This window comes from Leucoraja erinacea, chromosome 4 (genome assembly GCF_028641065.1).
Source record: "Leucoraja erinacea ecotype New England chromosome 4, Leri_hhj_1, whole genome shotgun sequence".
Lineage (NCBI taxonomy): Eukaryota > Metazoa > Chordata > Chondrichthyes > Rajiformes > Rajidae > Leucoraja > Leucoraja erinaceus.
In genome coordinates, this window is record NC_073380.1 from 74,534,195 (window position 1) to 74,558,702 (window position 24,508).

Consider the following 24,508-nt stretch of genomic DNA (forward strand, 5'->3'; position numbering starts at 1 on the left):
CCGTGATCCCAACTATATCATAGTCATTTATAGCTATCTGCACATTCAACTTATCCACCTTATTACAAATGCTCCTTGCATTGAGACACAAAGCCTTCAGGCTTGTTTTTAAAACACTCTTACCCCTTATACTATTATGCTGAAAAGTAGCCATTTTTGATTTTTGCCCTGGATGTGCCGGCCTGCCACTTTTACTTTTCACCTTGCGACCTATTGCTTCTACCCTCATTTCACACCCCTCTGTCTCTACGCTCATACATTTAAAAAAACCCTTTCCCTTGAACTCCATCCTCCACTATCCCATTCGACACCCCACCCCCCTTATTCAGTTTAAAACCACCCGTGTAGCAGTGGCAAACCTGCCTGCCAGAATGCTGGTCCCACACCTGTTAAGATGCAATCCGTCCCTTTTGTACAGATCCTCCTTACCCCAAAACTGGTCCCAGTGATCTAAGAATCTAAATCCCTGCCCCGTGCACCAGTTCCTCAGCCACACGTTCAGGTCCCGTATCTCCCTGTTCCTGCTCTCGCCAGCATGAGGAACTGGAAGCAAACCGGAGATAACTACCCTGGAGGTCCTGCTTTTCAGCATTTTTCCGAGCTCTAAAGTCATGCTGCAGAATATTGATCCCCTTCTTTCCGACATCGTTTGTGCCGACATGCACTACCACTTCCGGATGTTCACCTTCGCCCTTGAGGATTTTCTGCACTCTGTCCGTGACATCCTGGATCCTGGCACCAGGAAGGCAGCACACCATCCGTCTGTTGCCGCAGAAACCCCTGTCCGTACCTCTCACAATGGAGTCTCCCACTACAATGGCATTGCCTGCCTTAGGCCTTTGTGGTTTTGGCTCAACAGCCCTATTCGCATCGCAAGCCAGTCCGCCGCTCAGTGTAATCACGTCTTCTGTCCCGACAGCTTCTAAGTGGGTGAACCTGTTCACAAGAGGTACAACACCCGGGAACGTTGGCATTCCATGCTTCCCTCCCTTTCTCACTATCTCCCAATTCTCTCTTCCAGTACCTTAGGTGTAACAATCTTACTGTAGGACTTGTCGAGGAACGATTCCATTTCTCGGACGAACCGGAGGTCATCCACTTGTTTCTCCAGTTTCCCAACACGGTCCTTCAGGAGCTCTACCTGGATGCACTTCTCACATTTGTAGCAGCCAGAGGCACCAGCGGTGTCCTTGACCTCCCACATACTGCAAGCATCGCACTGAAACAGCTTGTCTGACATCTCCTTCTTTCGTCTCTACCTCTCAAGCGTATTGCATGGTCTCCTCCAAAGACTCTCGAGCCAAAGACTCGCACTTTACTCACAAGGCCGCTCACTCACTGCCGCTCCCTAAGAGCAGTCTTGCTTAAATTGACTGATAAATTGCCTGATTTACCAATTTACAAACTGAATTCCTCAGTTTTCAACTGTTTTCCCAGCACTGACTCACTTCTCTCCTCCCACTCAGGCTAGAGCCAATCAGTCTTATCTCTTGCTAATCTCCTCCTGCTGTTGCTCCCATTCTTTCATCATATGTCAGTCCTGCCATTCTGGGAATTAACCTGGTGAACCTATGCTGCACTATCCCAATAGCAATAATGTCCTTCCTCAAATTAGGAGACCAAAACTGCATACAATACTCCAGGTGTGGTCTCACCAAGGCCCGGTACAACTGCGGTAGGATCTCCTTGCTCGTAAACTCAAATCCTCTCGCAATGAAGGCCGACATGCCATTAGCTTTCTTCACTGACTGCTATACCTACATGCTTACTTTCAGTGACTGATGTACAAACACACCCCGATCTCGTTGCTGCTCCCCTTCTCCTAATCCGACACCATTCAGATAATAATCTGCCTTCTTGTACTTGCGACCGAAGTGGATAACCTCGCATTAACCCACATTATACTGCATCTGCCAATTCACCCAACCTATCCAAGTCACCCTGCAGCCTCATAGCATCCTCATCGTAGCTCACACTGCCACCCAGTTATTGAGATAAAAGAGAACATTTTAAATTACATACCAATGCATACAGGAGGGCTGGGTTGCCAGTAGTATCGGTTTTCCACTTGGATGCAGGTAATTTTTTCTTCACCCTGAAGTTCATAACCAGGTTCACACTGGAAGATGACAGTCTCTCCTGGATCCCTGCCATCTCCATTGCGACTCCCATTCATAGGTACACCAGGATCACGACAAGCTGTCGCCACCGAGCCTAAGGGTGTAAATAAAAAGGGAAATATAACCAGTTATAATGTTATCTCATTTGCTGCAAATATTAAAAAATAAATAAAATGAGCAAGGATAAATTGAGTAATTATATGCTCAGTTGTATGGAAGTTCTTGTGGGCAGACAATGAATGATAACGTCAGTTGTAGGGAAGTTCTTGGTGGGAAAATAAGAGGTCCAGGATTAGTCCATGCTTGGAAAGGCAGGAATTAATCAAAGTTTGTCACCAGACCTTTGTTAGAGGGAGATCTGTCTGACCAATCTGGCTGGTGAGGGCAGTGCAGTTCATTTTGAGTCCATGAAAATGCTCATCATGTTAACTCACTCATTCCTGGGATCATTCTTGTAAACCTCCTCTGGACCTTTTCCAAATCCATCCTCAGATATGATTCCCAAAAGTGAGTTTTGCTCACTTGTAAATGTCTGCCAATGCCAATTTTTAAATGGGAATGGCAAGTTATTGCCTTACATAATTTTTATTGCCCTTTAAAAAAAAAAATTATTGTTATGCATGGCACAGTGGCACAGCGGTAGAGTGGCTTACAGCACCCATGACCCAGGTTCAATCCTGACTACGGGTGCTGTCTGTACAAAATTACTTTCTCCCTGTGACCTGCGTGTGTTTTCTCTGAGAACTTTTGTCTCCTCCCACACTCCAAAGATGCGCAGGTTCGTAGGTTAATTGGTTTTGTATAAATGTAAAAGTTGTGTGTGTAGGATAGTGGTAATGTGCAGGGATCACTGGTCAGTGCAGACTAAGTGGGCCAAAGGGCCTGCTTCCACACTGTATCCAAATTATGGCTGATAAATGTCCTACAGTCTTTGGTACCTCTAATGTATCTCTGCTATTGACTCATTTAGGATAAATCTGATATTGAGAAATAGCCTGTAATTTATAGAGACCTTCAGGCAAACCAAAATACTCTACAACATTGTATATTTAAAGTGCAATTATCATTGTTACTTATCGCAAATGTTAACATAAAATGACAATTAGCTCAGTCTTGGAAACAGATGGTAGTTTTAGGGACAAATATTATTTGTGACAATTTCTTGGGCCTATGAACACAGGGACAAAGCAGGCTCAGTTTTCTCAAATGAGAGCAAACATACAAAACCCCTCTCTACAGCAAAATAAAATTTAAATATACATTTCTTCTTTACAGAAACAGAGTGTGAGCAATGAAACCACTTGTCTTTGCCTTTCTTTTCCAGGTTCCTTCTCTCCATCTGTTGATCTTCACTTGCTCTATTGAACAGAGGGGCTAGATGCATGAAGAATTGGGATCCATCATTATATGTGCAGATCTGGTTCACCAAGTTAATGTATTTGTCAGAATTCTGGGCAGCAAAATGGCTTCCCCCCCCTAGGCTTGGAAGAGATCCAGACTGACAAGAATGAAATTTAATTACAGATTTTCTTGTAAACCATAAGAAGCAGGTGTACTCCTATGGGCTTCTCTGGAATGGGCTCATCTTCTTCCTATTTCCACACCTGATCATCTCTGCCAACCATTAGTCCTTGAATGATATCTTAATTTGTCAACTTCTTGCTGCCAAATGGTGCATATGAAACCGGGCAGGAATCCGGGCTCAAATACATGCTGTTCCCACTTGAGTTTGAGAACAGAATAGGCAATGTTTCCAATCAACGGAGGACAGTTCCAAAACAGATTTAAGTAAGAACCATATGAATTGGAAGATAGACACAAAATGCTGGAGTAACTCAGCAGGGCAAGCAGCATCTCTGGAGAGAAGGAATGGGCGACATTTCAGGTCGAGACCCTTCTTAGAAACATAGAAAATAGGTGCAGGAGGAGGCCATTCGGCCCTTCAAGCCAGCACCCCCATTCATTGTGATCATGGCTGATCGTCCACAATCAATAACCCGTGCCTGCCTTCTCCCCATATCCCTTGATTCCACTAGCCCCTAGAGCTCTATCTAACCCTCTCTGAAATCCATCCAGTGATTTGGCCTCCACTGCCCTCTGTGACAAGGAATTCCAGAAATTCACAACTCTCTGGGTGAAAAGGTTTTTTCTCACCTCATTCTTAAATGGCCTCCCCTTTATTCTAAGACTGTGGCCCATGGTCCTGGACTTGCCCAACATTGGGAACATTTTTCCTGCATCTAGCTTATCCAGTCCTTTTATATATTTTTTTTATAAGATCCCACCCCCCCCCCCCCCCCCCCCTTTCTAAATTCCAGTTTACAAGCCTAGTCTTTTCAATCCTTTCTAATATGACAGTCCAACCATCCCAGGCGTCAATCTCGTGAACCTACACTGTACTGCCTCAATCACAAGGATGTCCTTCCTCAAATTAGGACGCCTGGTTTGGCTAGACAAGCATCATGTCCACATTTCAAATGCCTGCATAAAATCTGGATTGAAATCTACGTAAACATCTCCAAAGGCGCACAGGTTATTAGGTTAATTGGCATGGTGTAAGGGTAAATTCTCCCTCACGCGTGTAGGATAGCGTTAATGTGCAGGAATTGCTGGTCGGTGCAGACTCGGTGAGCCTAAGGAGCAGTTCTCGGGCTGTATCTCGAAACTAGAATTGTTATTTTACAATACAGATAATAAAGAAAATACAAACTTCATTTAATTAACTATTAGAATATAATATGTTGTTCTGTTTCCGTATGTGAAGTGTAATTAAAGAACTATTGCCAAGAAATTGGATAGCTTTTTGCGATTTAAATATTTGCTGCTTATAAAATTCTGAAAAAAAGTAAAATCTGGCGAGAATACAGATGCAATGCTGTGGCATTTTGCACACCAATTCATTAATATGCCTAAAATGGAGCTGAATGCAAGCGCGTAGTTGGCTGTATCATTGTGCAGTCACAAAGGAGGTGATTAGACTTTAAGGATCTTCTCTTTCTGCGGCAGTTGCAGAAACAGTGATGACGGAAAATATCAGGAAGCAGCAATCTCCATTGTGTGTGGCCACCATTTATCCAATTGGTTGATCAGGCCCGTGCCGCGAGCAGAAGATGATCCATTTGGTGGCCATCACACCATGTTGCATTGAGGTGCATTGGACATAATCATTCAGTGAGCATTTAGTGATGTGTCTGAACATAAAACAAACAAGCATTCTTGACCCGATTCAACCTTACCTCTGTTTCTCTTCCCAAAGATGTAGCCAGAACTCTCATTTCTAGCATTTCCTATTTTTATTACTACAGTACTGCCCTTGTTATCTGCCGTTCTAATTTCCTAAGGTGACCTCACTTTTCTGAAATCCTCTATTCCATTTGCCCATAAGATTTTATCTTTTAGCAACATCCAAACTAAGATTTTCTGAACATAGGTTTTTCTTCATTGGCTTCAATTATTTCCACAGCTTGACTGAAATGGATAAAGTTGGCACCTTAGTTCTGTAGCGTGTACAGTTGGCACCTTAGTTCTGTAGCGTGGGGGATAGATAAAACCATCGGGAATTTTCCTGGCCATTACCTACTACAGTAGGATTGCCGAAGTACATTCCAAGGATTGACACTACAGTCATTACGTGATAGTGATGGAGACAGTGAGCATCTTGAGGTTAGATTGAATACCAATCAAACAGTAAGCTTAGTTGTTATGAGATGCAGGAATGTTACAGTTCGCAAAAGGATATGACAGTCAGCATCAGTGGTAGTGACAGTGGCATCAATGGTGACATCTCAGTGTAATTGAAAGCACTCTGGAAACAACTCTGGATCAGTTCCTATGGATTGGAGGGTAGCCAAAATAATTCCACAATTAAAAACATGGAGGGAATGAGACAAGAGGGAATTGTAGTCTGGGTAGAAGTCTGCTAGAATTTACTATTAAAGATGCCACAGCAGACTATTTAGAAAACAGGGAAAATATCAGAACAACTGGATTGAGCAGTCTGAAGGGATGTTCTTCAGGGATGCTGCCTGACCCACTGAGTTATTCCAGCATGTTGTATTTTTCAATAGGGTCAGTCAAAATCAGCATGGCTTTATAAAAGGAAAATCATGCATATCAATCTTACTGGAATTAAAAAAAAATATGAGTAGAGTAGATGGGAGAGTGCATGCAGACTTTCAGAAGGCTTTCATCAAGTTCCTACATGAGAGATTAGTGTGTAGAATGATCACTATGCTGAAGGGCTGTGGGTGGCCATCTATCAATTCAGCAACGCACCGTTATATTTGTGCCAACATTGTTTACACTTTTTGCCTTGTTCTTTTTCTCAGAATATGCTTGAAAACTAAAACTTCCTGTTGTCACCAACTGCATCAATAAAAAAGAACAGAACTGCAACAAACACTTTCAGTATGTACATCTGTTTAAAGGAGAATAGTTTAATAATGTAAATATCAGATAAGTGTTACTTGGCACATATTAATATTTCTATATTTGCTTTAGATTTATTTCCATGAACATAGAACACTACAGTACAGGAATAGGGGCCTTCATCCCACTATGTCTGTGCTGAACATAATGCCAAGGCAAACTCTTATCTGCCTGCACAGAGTCCATATCCCTCCATTCCCTGCATCTCCCTATGCCTATCCAAAAGTCTTCTATCTGACAATCTCCACGCTTGGCAGCGCGTTTCAGGCACTCATCACCCTCTGTAAAAACCTTGCCCAGCACCTCCGATAAACTTAGTCCCCTTTAGCTTAAATCTATGCTCTCTGGCATTTGATAACTCCATTCTGAGAAAATGGTTGACTGTCTACCATTTTATATACTTCTTCGAGGTTTCCCCTTAACTTCCGGAATTTTAGAGAAAACAACCCAAGTCTATCCAACTGTGTAGCTAATATCCCCTAATCCAGGCATCATTCTAGTAAGCCTCCCTTGCAGCCTTTCCAAAGCCTTTACACGATTCCGATAATGGGGCAACCAGAACTGCAGCTTAGACAAAGTCCTATAAAGCTGCATCATGACTTCCTGATTCTTGTATGCAATGTCCCACCAGTATAGGTAAGCAAACCATATGAGTTCTTAACCATTCTACTTCTGTTTAAGAAAGAATTGCAGATGCTTGAACAATCGAAGGTTGACAAAAGTGCTGGAGAAACTCAAACGTCGCCTATTCCTTCTCTACATAGATGCTGCCTCACCCGCTGAGTTTCTCCAGCATTTTTGTCTAACTACTTCTGTTGTCACTTTAAGGGAGTTATGGACTTAGAAACTTTAATCATATATTAAACCTGCTGAGAAGGTCTTTTAATTAAAGTACAAATTCATCCTTCCCACACTATAAAGGGGATGCACTTTACATGGAAATAAATAATTAACCTGATACTTACTTGAAAACTGGACAGCAAATCCTGATTTACTGATGAAGAAGTCAGTATCAAACTGGATTGTGATAATGTTGAGGGTGCTGTGGATATTATCAGGAAAAAGAGATCCGCTAACTTCTTTCAGAAGCATCTCGTTCTCAGGAAGACCATCCCACACACGTAAAATGTCATGAGATGCCTCAGTATCAAACGCAATAAACTGAAGACTGAAAAATGAAGAAAAGTGATCATTATAATAGACAGCCTAAATCTACAAGATTGGCATAATATTGAAAATATTTTGCAACATGGAAAATATTATGACCTGGACCACTGGTTAACAATCTGATATTTGTGGATTGACAACGCAAAACTGCAGTTTGGATAGTTTTCCTCTGGATCTGTGGAGATTTCAGCATTGCTAGTGGTCGCTGATGCCACACAGAGTGAAATGCACTCTTGATGTCAAGTACACTCATTTACAAATGAATGGTCAGTTTTGAACCATAACAAGCTCTTACAAGTAAAATTAACACAGCTCCAGCCAAATTAGAACTATGAAAGTGTCCCAAAATAACGCAATGAAACATTGGAAAGTGAATCAAGAAATGAACCACTGTGTGGGATAAAAACGAGCTACAGATAGCGTTTAGTAACACGGAAAATCAAGGAAAGATTTCAGGAATGTTAAACCGGTGATGAAAGGTCACCCACCTGAAGTTTTAACTTTGTGTTTGTGTTGCAGTCACTGCAGAAACCATTTAATTTATCGAACATTTTCATTTAATTTTCCAATATTCATTGTACTAAGCTCAGAGATTTAAAAAAAAACTGCGCTCAATACACACCTGTGCCACTAAATAACCTCCAATATGATCAATGAAATGCCAATTACAAAATTTCCCCTTCAATGTTTAGCCTTAAGTCTATATCACTGCTTAACAGCAGGACAGTTGTCATTTTTTTTCTAATCTTTCCAATCCACTTTATTCTATGGTAACTTCCTCACAATTAAATCTTTTGAAAAGCCACCGAGAGTTCCATGGGACTAAATGCCATGTTTCTGCAAAACATTACATTTATACCAAAAAAAAATGGATTCTGCTAACTCAGCCATAACGGCCAAGGTGCCAATCTAAGCTCGTCCTATATTTGGCCCTTATTACTTTAACCTTTTCTACCCTTGCACCTGCCTAAATTAGGTTTAAATGTGTTATTGTACCCAATTCAAATACTTCCTCTGGCAGTTATTTCCATATATGCACCTTCTGTATGAAAATAGAGTGTCACTCGGGTTCTGATTTTCATCTTTCCCCACTCACCTTAAGCCTATGTACTCTTGTTCTTTATTCCCCTACCATGGGAAAAAGACTTTGTACATTAATTCTATTTACCTCGTGATTTTACACGCCGCTTTAAGATCGCCCCTTTGCATTCAAAGGAATAAAGTCCCAGCCTGCCTAACCTCTTTATGTAGCCGAGACAGATGAGTCCTGGCAGAATCTTTGTAAATCTTCTCGCCATTCTTTCCAGCTAAATCGGAGTACAATTATTTAACACAGAAAATTAACTACAACTCAAATGCTTTGGAGATATCATCTCAAGTATTCTTATCATGGATGATAATGTATGTAATAAGGATGATCTGATTGTCTTAATATCAGAAAGCATAAGATTAAATATGTATAAACTAAATAATTCATCTGAGCATTTAATTTAAAATAGTAGCAATGCATAAATGAAGAAGGGCAAAATTGGACACCCCCGATAATAGCCACAATTATTGGATGATTAATTTCATCCAGTCAGTCAAATGCAAGCACCATGCTACTATACTGCAGCATCTAGACAGCACAAACTGTGTTGTTCATTGGTTAGATGTAGCAGCAGAGGACTAACATCACGAGGGATTAATAACACTAAAAACGTTTTTACACTGCTTAAAGCTAGTCAGCACAAACCGGCCCTTCAACCTAAATTGCCCATGCCGACCAACTTGCCCCATCTACACTGGTCCCACCTGCCTGTGTATGGCCCATATCCCTCTAAACCAACCCTATCCATGTACTTAAACATTGCAATAGTTCCAGCTGCAAATACCTCCTCTTACTACGACTGTTTGTACGGTTTTCCTGTGACCGCGTGGATTTTCTCTGAGATCTTCGGTTTCCTCGCACACTCCAAAGACGTAAAGATTTGTTGGTTAATTGGCTTGGTGGAAGTGTAAATTGTACCTAGTGTGTGTTGGATAGTGTTAATGTGTGGAGATCGCTGGTCGGTGCGGACTCTGTGTCGAAGGGCCTGTTTCCGCACTCTCTCTGAAAATCTCTATGACTGAAAATAAAATCATTTTGGCCTTAGCAAACACAAGGTTTAGCACTACACACTACTAATCCCAGCTGTGGAGACATTGGTATAGTTGTCTTGTAGGACACAGATTTTTTTAATTCTTGATCTTAAACCATGTATTGTGCTTATGTAATTAATTGTGCTTTTGTATGCCATTTATTCTATGTAATGTCTTATCTTTTATCTGACCTTGAGTCTGCAATAAAACGCAAGTAAGTAAACTAAACTAAAACTCTGGCAGCTTGTTCCATACACCTACCAACCTTTGTGTATAAAAGTTGCCCCTCAGGTTCCCATTAAATCTTTCCCCCTCATCTTAAACCTATGTTCTCCGATTTCCCTCTGCTGGGTGCATTTACCCTATCTTTTTGTCTCATGATCTTTCACGCCTCTAGAGTCATTCCAACTCGCTCTGCACTCCAAGGAATAAAGACCCAGTCTGCTCAACCTCTCCCTATAGCTCAGGCCCTCAAGTCCTGGCAACATCCTCAAATCTTTTCTGCACCCTTTCCAGCTTAACAACATATTTTCTTTCACAGGATAACCAAAACTAAACACGATACTTTAAATCTGGCCTCACTGTACAACTGCAACATAACCTCCAATTTCTATACTCAACACTGACTGATGAAGGCCAATGTGCTGAAAGCCTTCTTGACCACCCTTTCTACTTATGACACTTTCAAGGAGCTATGTACCTAGAATCCTAGGTTGCTCTGCTCTAACAATACTCCCCATGGCTCAGGCATTCACTATGTGGGTCCTGTCGTGGTTTGAATTCATGAAAAATGCAACACCCTGCAGTTCCCTTTTTTAAATTCCATTAACCATTCCTCAGGCCACCCACCCAACTGATCAAGATCCTGCGGCAATGTAAAAGTCCCTAGTGTGTGAAGGGTAATGTTAATGAGCTGGGATCGTCGGTTAGCGTGGACTCACCAGACAAAAGGGTCTGTTTTCGCGCTGTATCTCTAAACAAAACAAAGCAAGTGCTGCAGTGCAAACTCAGACTTCCTCAAGGGTGTTTAGTTTCCATAGGTAATATGGCTTGTTGAGAGTTATAACAATTAATAATAATAAATTACTTGGGTTGCTATCTCCTTGCCCTGGGAAGTAGAAGCAATACTGTTGCTATCTGAGGAAGACAACAGGGTTTTCCTTGTACTGCCAATCCATCAGTTCAATTCTGTTCCCCATCAGTCAGACATCCTGAACTAGTACCCCCCCAACCAAGATGCTACAGAATAAAACTGGGCTTTCAGAGTTGAAAGCTCCTTGCTGTCTCCTCCAAGGCCTACAGTTTCCTCTACTAAAAGTAAGTAGCATTTCATCTGTCACAAAGCAGGCACAGAGGGACCACAGCCAATGAAAATCAGAACCAGGTGAAGATACCTGGAAGACAGTCAAGAATATTCTTTTTTTTTCCTTGTAATGAGGCATGTTTTGAGTAATAACTATTTTTGAGATGTTTATATCACAATAATTGTTACTTCTACAATGCGAATTAAAATACATTGTCACGAGGAGTGACCAGAGATAGAAGGGGTGAATTCACAATTATGGGCATTGTACTTCATAGACACATAGAAAATAGGTACAGGAGGAGGCCATTCGGCCCTTCGAGCCAGCACCGCCATTAATTGTGATCATGGCTGATCGTCCCCAATCAGTAACCCGTGCCTGCCTTCTCCCCATATCCCTAGATTCCACAAGCCCCTAGAGCTCTATCTAACTCTGTCTTAAATCCATCCTGTGACTTGGCCTCCACTGCCCTCTGTGACAGGGTATTCCACAAATTCACAACTCTCTGGGTGAAAAAGTTTTTTCTCACCTCAGTCTTAAATGGCTTCCCCTTTATTCTAAGACTGTGGCCCCTGGTTCTAGACTTCCTTGACAGTCCCTCGGGATCAAAGATGACTTGCTTCCAGTCTGGTTTTGCGCGTTCCGAGATGACTGATGAGGCCAGACTGGGAACCATAGGCTTAGGATAGGGTATGCCTGACTGGGCAGGTGGGTGGATAGATTGCGAGATGGCCCCTTCCTTCTACTGTGGTCGCAGGGATTCTGTATGTTTCTGACACATAGCGTCAAGGTTTTCAAACCAATCAAAATACTCCCATTTCAATTTTAGCAGTTGACTGATTCCCATGTGTCGGTAGGGATGTTGCATTTCTTAAAGGAGCATTGATCACAGGCAAGGGCGGAAATCGCTATCAAAACATGGAGGGGACGGGGACACCATTTTTTGGCAGCCGTGCGCGCATGCGCACACTCACACACATGCGCGCGTGAGGCTTCGGAGGCTCAATCCAGCGCTAACTGTAGCACAACTCTGCCAGTCTCACCGGGTTAACTACAGCCCTGTCTTTGGTCTGGACTGACGGGATACTAGCACTGCTTCTCCGTGCTGGCCAGATTTCCCACAAGTCCAGGAAGACTGTAGGCTCACCTGGCAGGACAGGCAGAGTTAGCTGGGTTTAGCGCTGTTTCTCTGCGCTAGCCCGTCTGATTCCCCACCAAAGATCCTATAGCGGAGGATCTTTGTTGCCGACCTCTCTGGCCACCATAGATGTCGGCAGCAAAGATTGGAGGAGTGGGGTGGGGGGGGAGGAGCACTCGGGAGGGGATAGAACAGCGCCGGAGACCCAGCCAGGATCGACCAGGATCGATCCTAGCTGCAGATGAAGCGCAGGTCTGTACCACTTCTCCCTCCTCCAATCACCGCACTTTATCCTCAGACCCCCCCCCCCCCACTCCTCCCTCCTCCAATCATCGCACTGAATCATGTCCCGCCCCCATTGCCTGCTGACCGACATCTCTCTCGTCCAATCAGTGCCCTCGACCATCAGAGTTGAGATTTCACCAGATTTTAAAATCCGGTTTCCAAAAACTTGGGGGGGGGGGGATGTCCCCCACCTCTCAAACATGGAGGGGACATGTCCCCTCTAGCCCCCCCCCCCGGGTTCTCCACCCTTGATCACAGGCTTTGATTCTTGCCCTCTGGCCACCAATAATGCTATAGGTTTGTGCAAAGCTTGAAGTCCATCCATTCCAATGTAGATTTGGTAAATAGTTCCAAAAATGCAATTTTGGGAACCCAAATGTAAAGAGAGCATGCAAATAACCCTTCATTCTAACATCCTTGTCGACCAAGACACCATCCTCATCTAGTCCTATTTGTCTGCATTTGGCCCGCATGCCTCGTGGCATCAAGGATGATGCTGGTTTTGGCAGTGATCACACCAATGCTCACATTAGGGTGAATTCATGTGATTTGTTTTATTCACAATAACAAGAATGTTCAGATCTGCATGGGGGTGCTGTCTCTCTCGTTGCTTGTCTGAGGAGGTGTGGTGATTGTAGGCTTCTCCCTGCAGTTCATAGAGGAAGGGCTGCTGTCTGAGACTTATGTCATCAGCTCAGCCATGAAGCATGAAAAGACAGCACTGGAGGTCCCTGGATTGCCCAGGCAGCTCAGGCTTTGCCTCTGTGTGTGAGGGGCCAGTCACTCAATGTCCATAGACAGGAAGAGGCACTGGCATTCCAGGCTTGACCCAGCCACTCAGCCGCAGCATCAGTAGAGGCATCAGCCCAGTCTTGACCACACGGTGACAATTGTGGTCTTAGGTTTGACCCAGCGGCTCAGTCATCCTCGAATCAGTGACAGGGAAACACAGCTAGCAGGAAGGTGCCCCAATTTCCTCTTCTTGCTTCCTTCTTCCCCTTTCTCTCCTGCTTCCCCTACCAGTGCACCACCATGGGCAGCCAGGGTGGCACAGCGCTAGAGTTGCTGCCTTACAGCGCTTGCAGCACCGGAGACTCGAGTTCGATCCCAACTACGGATGCTGTCTGTACGGAGTTTGTATGTTCTTCCAGTGACCGCATGGGTTTTCTCCGAGATCTTCGGTTTCCTCCCACACTCCGCAGACATTTGTCGGTTAATTGGCTTGATGGTGCGTGCATGCGTGCGTGTGCAGATGCTGGTTCATACCAAAGATAGACACAAAATGCTGGAGTAACTCAGCAAGACAAGCAACACCCTCTTCTATCACCTTCCCCCAATGGCAATAATGTGTGGATTTTATAAGGAGTAGGCTGATGATGAGGTTTAGGTGGGCCAAGCTGATGGCAGCTAATTGGACCCAGCTGTGACTAATGATGCAGAGGATTGGCTTCTCATGACCTCTCTGTCAGAGACAGGGATCAGAGCAACATTGACAGGGAGGAGACTGTGCAGCCATCTAAACTGTTCCCACCATGAACTTGTGCAAGCATCTTTCCAAAGTTGTCATTATACCTGGCTCTTCCACCTCCTCTGGCAAATCATTCAATGTGGCCACCATGCTCTGCGTGAAAACTGCCTTTCAGATCCTCGTTAATGCTTTCCCCTCTCATCTAAAACCTTAACTTGATTTTTAGACTTCCCTATGTTGGGAAAAGGATTGAAACAACCTATCTTTTATATGCCCCCAAATGATTTTATGAAAGTCTATAAGGTCACCCTTCAGTCCTTTTGGCTCAAGTAAAATAGCTACAACTTATCCATTCCTTCCTCAAAACACAAGCCTGCTAGTTTTGACAACATTCTTCTGATTCTTTTTTTCCACATCTCTAGCTAAATAATTTCCTTCCTATATAATGGTGACCAAAACTAGCCAAAATATTCCATGGACTAATGTCCTGCACAATTGTGACATGACATCCCGACTCTTGTACTCAATGGTCCATCCTATGAAGGCAAGCGAGACATGTGCTTTTTTCATCACTTTTTCTACCTATGTTGCATCTTTCATGGAACTATGTACTTGTATCCCTAATTCTCTCTGTTCTGCAATACCAATGTCAGGGCTCTGCTATTCACCATCTTTGTCCTGGCCTGGTTTCACATTCCAAAATGCATCACTTTGTTCTTATCTGGGATGTTTCCATTTCCCATTCCTTTGTCCACTTCACTAGATGATCTAGATCCTGTTGTAACCAAATGCACATTGCCAAACACTGACGACAGTAACAAAAAATTTGATGTCAACCACTCACTTACAAACATGCCACAGACTTTCCCATCCAAGTGTTTACTATATCATGTGTATAAAATCATGAGAGGAATAGATCGGATAGATGCACAAAATTTCTTGCCCAGAGAGGGGGAATCGAGGACCAGAGGACGTAGGTTCAAGGTGAAGGGGAAAAGATTTAAAAGGAATCTGAGGGGTAACTTTTTCACACAAAGGGTGTATGGAACAAGCTGCCAGAGGAGGTAGTTGGGGCTGGGACTATCCCATTGTTTAAGAAACAGGTACATGGATAGGACAGGTTTGGAGGGATAAGAACAAACTCAGGCGGCTGGGACTAATGTAGCTGGGACATCTTGGCCGGTGAGGACAAGTTGGGCCGAAGGTCCTGTTTCCACACTGTATTACTCTATGACTCTATGACTATCTGGCAAACTGCATGGGACTCAGCGCTGATCCTTGCTGCACACCATTGCTCACAGGCCTCCAATATGAAAAGCAATCCAGTTCCAGACTTTGACTCTTTTCATCAAGCTAATTTTGCATCCAGTTGGCTAGTCTCACCATGCGGTCCAATCTACTATGCAGGGCCTTGTCAGAAGCCTTGATAAAGTAATGTAGACCATATTAACCACCCTGCCCTCATCAATCCTTTTGGCATCTTTTTTATGGAGTGAAGGAACTAGGCAAAGTTTCGGGTTGAAACCCTTCCTCAGACCCTGCTCCATTGATGCTGCCTCACCCGCAGAGTTTCTCCAGCATTTTTGTCTACCTTCGATTTTCCAGCATCTGCAGTTCCTTCTTAAACATTCCTAGTTCTTGCCTTTCCAAATGCAGAGGGTCTCTGTCTTTCCGCATCCCTCCAGTAACATATACATCACTGATATTAGGCTCACAAGCCAGTAGTTCTCTAACTTTTCCTTACAGCTTTTAAATAAAGAGATTATATCAGCCACCTTCCAGTCTTCCAGCATCTCACCCATGGCTAAGGAGATACAAAACAATCTCTGCTTGGATTCCAGCAATTTCACCGATTGCTTCCCACCAATATTCCAGAGGAAAACTGGTCTTTGTTATCCAAAATCAAATTCTAGGCCTAGAATAGCTAGGCCACTTGCAGCCTCCTCTACTGAAAGTCTGCAGCCATCAATCAGGTATGGTGGAACAGGAACTGCAGATGCTGGTTTAAACTGATAGACACAAAAAGCTAGAGTAACTCAGTGGGCCAGGCAGCATCTCTGGAGAGAAGGAATGGGTGACGTTTCGGGTCAAGACCCTTCTTCATCTGAAGAAGCGTCACCCATTCCTCGGCTCCAGAGATGTTGCCCATCCCGCTGAGTTACTGCAGCATTTTGTGTCTATCTCAAGAACAGTGGATCCACTGGGATATATTACTTTGGAGATCTGTAGCAGGAAAATGCATACAGAACATAGGCATGAAGGAACATAAAAGTGTGAATACTGACAATCTTATGAGCATCTATTTTGTTTGGAAATGTTGATTCAGGTTTTTATTGTTGCATTTACAAATTCACAAATTAAAGTCTGGGAATAAGGTCATAAGGTCATAAGGAATAAGAGTAAAATTAGGACATTCGGCCCATCAAGTCTACCCCGCCATTCAATCATGGCTGATCTATCCCTCCCTCCTAACCCCATTCTCCTGCCTTCTCCTCATAACCTCTGACACCTGTACTAATCAAGAGTCTATCTATCTCTGCCTTAAAAAATATCCACTGACTTGGCCTCTACAGCCTTCTGTGGCACCCTTTGACTAAATAAATTTCTCCTCATCCCTTCTTAAAAGAACATCCTTTAATTCTGAGACTATGACCTCTAGTTCTAGACTCTCCCACTAGTACCAACATCCTCTCCACATCCACTCTATCCAAGCTTTCACTATTCTGTATGTTTGAATGAGGTCCCCCCTCATTCTTCTACAGGCCCAGAGCCGACAAACACTCGTCATTGGCTAACCTACTTATTTATGGGATCATTCTTGTAAACCTCCTCTGGACCCTCTCCAGAGCCAACACATCCTCCCTCACATGCGGTGCCCAAAATTGCTCACAATATTCCAAATGTGGCCTTACCAACACCTACAGAGCCTCAAAATCACATCCCTGTTGTTGTATACAAGCTCCCTTGAAATAAATGCTAGCATTGAGCTTGCTTTCATTACTACCGATTGCTGGTTTATGGGGTTTATGATCAATAAAATCATACAGAATGATTTTTTCCCCCCACTGACAGTCTGGCCAGACTTAGTTGACTCTTTCCTTCCTCTTTCTCATCTCCTTCTCCCTTGTACCTTCTCCTAGCCCATAACTGCTGATTGCACGTTGGGATGAAACCAATTTAAAGTACACAACAGAACAAGACCCCTGGAGACAGTTGTTTTTTCAGGTATTGTAGGCTTTCTCTAAAGTGGTCTATGAATCATTGATCCACTGGGTGGCACCGTCAGCGATGGCAGCCTCGCCAACAGTCTGTCTGTCTTTTTGTCTTTTTTGTTATTTTTAGTGTATTTTAAAAGTTTGTGTTAATGTTCTCTGGTTTGTTTTATGTGGGGGGTGAGGGAGGCAGTCGGGGGAATTTATTTTTCAATCTCTTACCTTGCTGGAGATGCAATTGTTTTTTGAGACGTATCTCCGGTCGCTCTGCGGCCTAACATCATTGAGCTGGCGGCCTTGCTCAAGACTGACTTTCAGCCTCACCACGGGGTGGTGTACTTACCATCGGAGCTTGCAATCCCTTGCCTGGGATTTCAACATTGAGGAGCTCGAAGTGTCAGGTAGAGACCAAAGTTGGGAAGGTCCCAGCCACATGAGGATCGACCAGCCCGACCCGGGGTCCGATCGCCCGGTGCGGGGGAGCTGAGATCCCCCCGATGCGAGAGCTTGATCACCCCGACCGCCTGCTACGGGAGCCAAGATCACCCCGTCAACGGAAGGTTTGAGGCCCCCGACCGTGGGAGGACAAAGAAGGGAAGAGATTTAACTTTTTTTTTTTCACCTTCCATCACAGTGAGAGATGTGGAGGAGCCGCTGTGTTGGATGTTTATGTTAAAATGTATTTTGTGTCTTGTTGCTTTTTATTGGTATGAATGTATGGCAAATCAAATTCCTCGTATGTTGCAAAACATATTTGGCTAATGAAGTATGATTATGATTATGATTTTGATTATGGTTCAGAGCACAACTGTTTTTTTGTGTGCTACCGCATCATTTCCTGATCTATACCAGTCACAACAACACTGCATTGATATTGTCAATTATTCAGTCTTCCCGGTTAATCAAATACATTCAATTACTGTTAAAAATCCACTGACAAGCTGGGTATGTATCAAAGGCAACTCCAGAACAGGGCCTCAGGATGTGTTTCCTTGGTTCTATTGGCATCTCCCAGTCTATTCCGCATAGGAAGGAACTGCAAATGCTGTTTTAAACAGCAAGGACTCAAAATGATGGAGTAATTCAGCGGGACAGGCAGCATCTCTGGAGAGAAGGAACGGGTGACGTTTCGGGAGGGTCTCGACCCGAAGAATGGTCCCAATCCGAAATGTCACCCGTTCCTTCTCTCCTGAGACGCTGCCTATTCCGCTGAGTTACTCCAGCTTTTTGTGTCTATCCAATTCTAATTTGTCTTGCTAGATGCCCACTTGATCTGTGGGGGTTGGGGGAAGTGAAGGAGGCTGGGCAGAGATCGCCTCATCCAAAACCTCCCCATAATAAAAGCATAATTAAGGGGCTGTCCCACTGTGGCGACCTATTCCGCGAGTTCAGAAGAATTTGCCCTTGACCCATACTCGCAGCATTGTCGACACAAGGTCCTAGGATGTCTTTGTAACTCTCCTTCCTGCTCAAGGGTGGTCCCCGTGTACTCAGCTAGGTCGCAGCGTATTTTTCAACATGCTGAAAAGTGGCCGTGAGTAAAAAAAGATTGCCATGGAAATAATTCTTTTTTTTTTCATAGGTTTAGTCAAGGTAGGTCGTACTAGGTCAGCATGTTACTTGTAGGTAATCGAGGGTAGTCGAAGGTAGTCGTAGATAGTCTTCAACATAGTCGAAGAAGATCGAAGGAGGTCGTTTTCACTCTCCACTATTCGGTATCCAATTTTCCCGAAGGTAGGCCAAGCTAGTCTTCCACATAGTCGAAGGAGGTCTTCAACGTGACACTTTTTCAAATTCTCCTAAACTCTTCTAAACTCGTCACTTAGCCCTGTTCCACTTTACGAGTTAAAGTAAGAGTTCTCCCCGTGTTTGCCCTGATTCGAACTCGGAGATTTACGGTAATGGCCGCTCGTAAGTACTTGGGCTCTCGTGGACATTTTTCAACATGTTGAAAAACCTTCACATGTCTTCCCGTGCTTACCTGCCGTTAGCATTACAAGCTGCGTTACAAGTCCCCGAGCTCCGACATACCCGCTACGCTCATTCTACGTGATTACCACGAGTTTGATTTCGGGAGAGCACTTGAATGAACTCATACAGTGGGACAGCCCCTTTAGGCCATTTGGCTGGGCGAGTCTGCACAGCTATTGGATCATGGCTGATTTTTTTTCCATCTCTACCTCATTCTCAGTCTTGTGCCTTCTCCCTGTAATCTTTAACATCAAGAAGTACGTTTAATGACAGTAGGACTTTGAATGCCATATCTGGGTAGTTGAATTGTTCAGGACAATCCAGTTCTATATTATGCTTCTTCCAAATTCCAACAGCTTAGAAAACACAAAGCAATCTGTTAAATTTTAATTGATTAAAGATTATTTTTCCCATTAATACACAATTTAGCCACTCTGGATGGGCTTATTTTTGAACAAGATTTTTACTGCAAAATATTTTAAATAAAATAAAATAAAATATATAGTACCTGATAATATTTCCTGGATCCATTTCAATTGTCCAGATGCAGCGAAGATTATTATCATAAGGGAAAGGATAACCAGGAGATAGGATTCTTCCAGCTGATTCACCTTTGAACTGGCCTCCACATTCCGCTAGACATTAAAATACCAAATCAAATAGATGTTTGGCAAATTATTATGATTTTATTTGATTATATTAACAATTAATGTCAACTTTTTGAAGCAGAATTATGCCTTTTGCTTCAAGCAAGACAAAGAAAGGGTTAAAATAACAGGTCCAACAATCAACATAATCTTTTATCAGTCTTAAAAAACAACTATCAATTTATTTTCATGCACAACTAATCAATAACTGCCGAATACTCAACACATTGAGAAGATCTGGGTGTTCTGCCAGGACTGTCTATTGTAACACTCATTCCCTGGCTATGAATGGACAGACATCGATTTTGATTTGTAATACTCAGTCTGTTCATTACTTGGACAAGTCTGTGTAGATAAGTTACACTGGCCAAACTAAGTTGGTCATGTCCTGTGAATAAAACAGCTGAATGAATAGTCGGGCAGTTGAAGGGCATCACCGCTGCGGAAGTTGAAATGGGAAAGTTTAGTGGGGTAGGCTGGGCTGGGGGTTGAGTCTGGTGCTGAAAGTATGATCAGTTGTCCTAAGGCAGCATTCAGTAGAGTGTTGGAGATGCTGGTTTAAACCGAAGATAGGCACAAAAAGCTGGAGTAACTCAGCGGGACAGGCAGCATGTCTGGAGAGAAGGAATGGGTGACGTTTCAGGTCAAGACCCTTCTTCAGACTGTAAGTCACAGGAAAGGGAAATGGGAGAGATAGACGATGATGTCGAGAGATAAAGAACAATGAATGGACGATATGCAAAAAAAGGTTCAAAGGTTCAAAGTAACTATAATAAAGGAAACAAGCCATTGTCAGTCTGAAGAAGGGTTTCGACCCAAAACGTTGCGTATGATCAGTCCGAAGAAGGGTTTCGACCCGAAACGTTGCGTATTTCCTTTGCTCCATAGATGCTGCCTCACCCGCTGAGTTTCTCCAGCATTTTTGTCTACCTTGGATTTTCTAGCATCTGCAGTTCCTTTCTTAAACATTAGTAGCTGTTTATTGGGTGAAAACGAGAAGCTGGTGCGACTTGGGTGGGGGAGGGAGAGAGAGAGGGAGGGGGAGTACTGAGATTACTTCAAGTTAGAGAAATCAATATTCCTGCCACTGGATTGTAAGTTGCCCAAGCAAAATATGAGATGCTGTTCCTCCAATTTGTGTTAGCCTCACTCTGGCAATGGACGAGACCCCTAGGACAGGAAAGTCTGTGTGGGAATGGAAGGAGAATTAAAGTGCCTGGCAATGTGAAGATCAGGTAGGTCCAGGCGGGCTGAGCCAAGCTGCTCAGTAAAACGCTGTGGAATGCAGTAGAGTGTTGACCTCCATTGCTGCCAGGTGGTCAGCATCATCTGCCCTTGGTGTCACTGGGCCACATGCAACATTTTCCATTGCGTATTAACACCACAGGATAATGCCTTTCCAATATACCAATCGACACAACCCGCCTCACAAATGTGCGAGGTTGCCACGAGGAATCTGTGGTGCACAAACAATAGTGTTTCTCCATCAAATTTTGTGGCTAATGAAATTTGATCTCTTTCCAACTGATTTAACAGCGCTAACCTTTACGCCTCCATTTTTATCGGCACAAACTCTCTGATGGAAATATTGTGCACGTCAATTAAGTGAAAGTTCGTGCTAAGTAATTAAAAGAAACAGCAGTAAATCTGAGATCGATCAAACTCATTTTTGACTTTGGATAATAAGAATTTAGAATCAGCACACCCCAGTTATCAAGCGCTGGTGAAGTTATTGATCGCAATTTTGCTCCTCACTCAATTGATGTGTCGTTAGTGAGAGGGAAGAACAATGGATAGTGGAGGACCGAGCGTGGGGAGACCGCTGTGAGGAGAGGGAGAACAAAGGGGGACCTGGTGCTGCCTGGTACTTTATAACTTTGTCAGGGCCATTTTTTGGGCAACTATTTGCCTACCTTGCCTACCTCACGCAAAGATTTTCACTGTGATTTGTCACATGTGACAATAGATTATTTAACTAATTTCAATAACTTGCTGAATATTTTACAGTGATTCAATTCATGTGTTATGTAAATGTATTGTGCAGCAAACAATATTTGCTTAAGAGTGACCACACATTACAAAGCACTCAATTAATGGTCTGCATGTAGGTTACCTTCCCATTAACACGCAAATGCGGTTTACCCTTGTTATTACGGACCTCTTTATAACGGAGTTTGGTTGCAATGGACGGAGTGCCTCCACAATAATCAAACGCCATTGTCTCTTTAAGAACAGAAGCTGCTAGTTCTATTGTGAGAGGTGACAGACAAGCAATTGCTTTGATTGAAAACTCAAAACAAACTCAATGCTAGCATTTATTCCAAGAAGACTTGTATCCAACAAAAAAGGATGCAATGCTGCAGCTCTATAAGGCGCTGGTCAGGCCGCATTTGGAATATGTGAGCAACTTTGGGCACTATATCTGAGGAAGGATGTGCGTGCACTGGCGAGGGTCCAGAGGAGGTCTACAAGAATGATGCCAGGAATGAGTACGTTAACCCAGTGTTTCCACTTTGAATAAAATTACGCAAAATTCAGGAAATTCTGGTTGTCTTCGGGTAATTTTAGGGAAATAAAATAATTTTGGGAAATTTCTGAAAATTCCTGGCCCGGGAAGCCTTCCCCAAGTCCCCAAGTGTAACTGCCGCCCGAAACTGCACATGCGCAGATACTGGACCCACTGCACAGGCGCGGGGAGAAGCAAAGGGGTCCAATCAGCCCCCCTGCGGAAAAAAAGTATATACCTGTATATTTACGACCATCCGCGCCTGCGCAGTTGAGGGAGGCCCGTCAGCTGCGTCAAAATTGAAAATGGCGCTGGTGATGCGATAGGGACGCCGTCTCCCCGCGCATGCGCAGTGGGCCCAGTATCCGCTTGTGCGCAGTTGGGGCGGCAGCCACACATGCGCAGTTGGGGAAGGGTTACTGGGCCAGGAAAGACCATCAAATTCCAGATAATTTGGAATTCTGTTTCAGGACATTTTTTTGAGGTGTGGAAGCACTGCGTTAACCTATGATGAGCGTTTGTCAGCACTGGGCCTGTACTCGCTGGAGTTTAGAAGAATGAGGGGGGACCTCATTGAAGCATGCAGAACAGTGAAAGGCGTGGATAGAGTGGATGTGGAGAGGATGTTTCCACTCGTGGGAGAGTCTCAGAGTAGAGGTCATGGCCTCAGAATTAAAGTATGTTATTTTAGGAAGGCGATGAGGAGATATTTCTTTAGTCAGACAGTGGTAAATCTGTGGAATTCTTTGCCACAAAAGGCTGGAGGCCAAGTCAGTGGATATTTTTAAGGCAGGGATAGATGGATTTTTGATTAATACAGGTGTCAAAGGTTATGGGGAGAAGGCAGGAGAATGGGGTTAGGAGGGAGAGATAGATCAGCCATGATTAAATGGCTAGGTAGACTTCATGGGCTGAATGGCCTAATTCTGCTCCTACCACTAATGACCTTATGATTGACACTTGTGCAATGATGAAGGACACAAAATGTTGGAGTAACTCAGCAGGTCAGGCAGCATCTCTGGAGAGCATGGATAGGTGATATTTTGGGTCACGACCCATCACTGGATCATGCCATGCACCAGACCGCCATGGGGTCGAGACCCACAGCGGCATCGGGAGACACAGCGCCAACTTTCACCGCTTCTCCGAGGCCGGGACCACCAAAGCTGCAGCCGAACCGCACCACAGCCCCAGGCCAGTCCCACCAACCTTCACTGCCAGGCCGGGCTGCCGAGGCCAGTCCGCACTCCCTCCCCAGCTGCTTCCAGGCTGGAATTACTGCCGCCACTGCAGGCCACTTCCAGGCCATGCCTGCCTCAGCCATTCATCGCTGACCCTCACCTACACTCCGGCATTCCAGGGCGCGCGACCAATGACTCAGTTGATCCTCCCCTCTAGCCTGGATACCAGCAGGCCAGGGCCGGGAACTCACCTGGATTCCAGGCCCAGTTCAAGAGGCTGATGAAGACCCGTTACGTCACCTGTCCATGTTCTCCACAGAAACTGCCTGACATGCTGAGTTACTCCAGCACCTTGTATCCTTTTGTCTATTAACCGGCATCTGCAGTTCTCTGTTTTGATGACTTGTGCAATGATACTCCCTTACTCAGTTATAGCAAACAATTGACAACAATGGACACCATTCCTCCCTCCATGATCTGTTATAACGACAGTTTACTGTATCTACTCCGGTTATGTCTCCCTGATTCATGATAAGTTTGGAAATAATTATTGTAACACATGTGAATTCCAAAAGTATGCTCCAATGAAATACTTTACACTCAATACATCTTCCGTATAATGCTGCAAAGGTTTGCATTTGAAATTGATAATTACCCAATGTGGCCAGATAGGTTTCTTACCAATGCACGATGGGAGCGGGTAGTCCCAAGCTCTTCGTTCTCCTGTCATACATTTCAGGATACTACTTCCATGCAGAGTGTAGCCTGGATCGCACCCGTAAGAAATCGTGCTTCCAGCAAAATGGCCCTGGTCGCTAAATTTGTATCCAAAGTGGGGGACGCCAGGATCTTCACAGTGAGAGAGCTCAAAACCTGCGATGGGTCAGAGAAGAAGCTGAATTCATTGAACCACAGCATATCCAATCTTGACAGTACAAATGGAAATGTCAGAGCCTATTG

The 24,508-nt window shown here is 43.9% G+C and overlaps 1 protein-coding gene across 1 annotated transcript; it reads right to left on the bottom strand.

Annotated features, from left to right (window-relative positions):
• Positions 1 to 710: 710 nt before the first annotated feature.
• Positions 711 to 24,443, bottom strand: LOC129696552 (CUB and sushi domain-containing protein 3-like). Its single transcript, XM_055634576.1, has 4 exons — positions 24,230 to 24,443; positions 19,723 to 19,849; positions 7,514 to 7,716; positions 711 to 2,214 (listed from the first exon to the last, which is right to left on the bottom strand). Exons 1-4 carry the CDS (start codon positions 24,276 to 24,278, stop codon positions 2,015 to 2,017), a joined length of 579 nt encoding a protein of 192 aa, XP_055490551.1. The 5' UTR covers positions 24,279 to 24,443; the 3' UTR covers positions 711 to 2,014.
• Positions 24,444 to 24,508: the final 65 nt, after the last annotated feature.

Bases quoted from the DNA above. Each gene is read 5' to 3' on its own strand.
- LOC129696552 (XM_055634576.1), bottom strand. From the start codon at position 24,278: ATGACAGGAGAACGAAGAGCTTGGGACTACCCGCTCCCATCGTGCATT. The intron at 7,717-19,722 runs GTACTATATATT...TTCATTTTTCAG, and splicing joins GATCCAGGAAATATTATCAG to TCTTCAGTTTATTGCGTTTG. The intron at 2,215-7,513 runs GTAAGTATCAGG...TTACACCCTTAG, and splicing joins ATTTGCTGTCCAGTTTTCAA to GCTCGGTGGCGACAGCTTGT.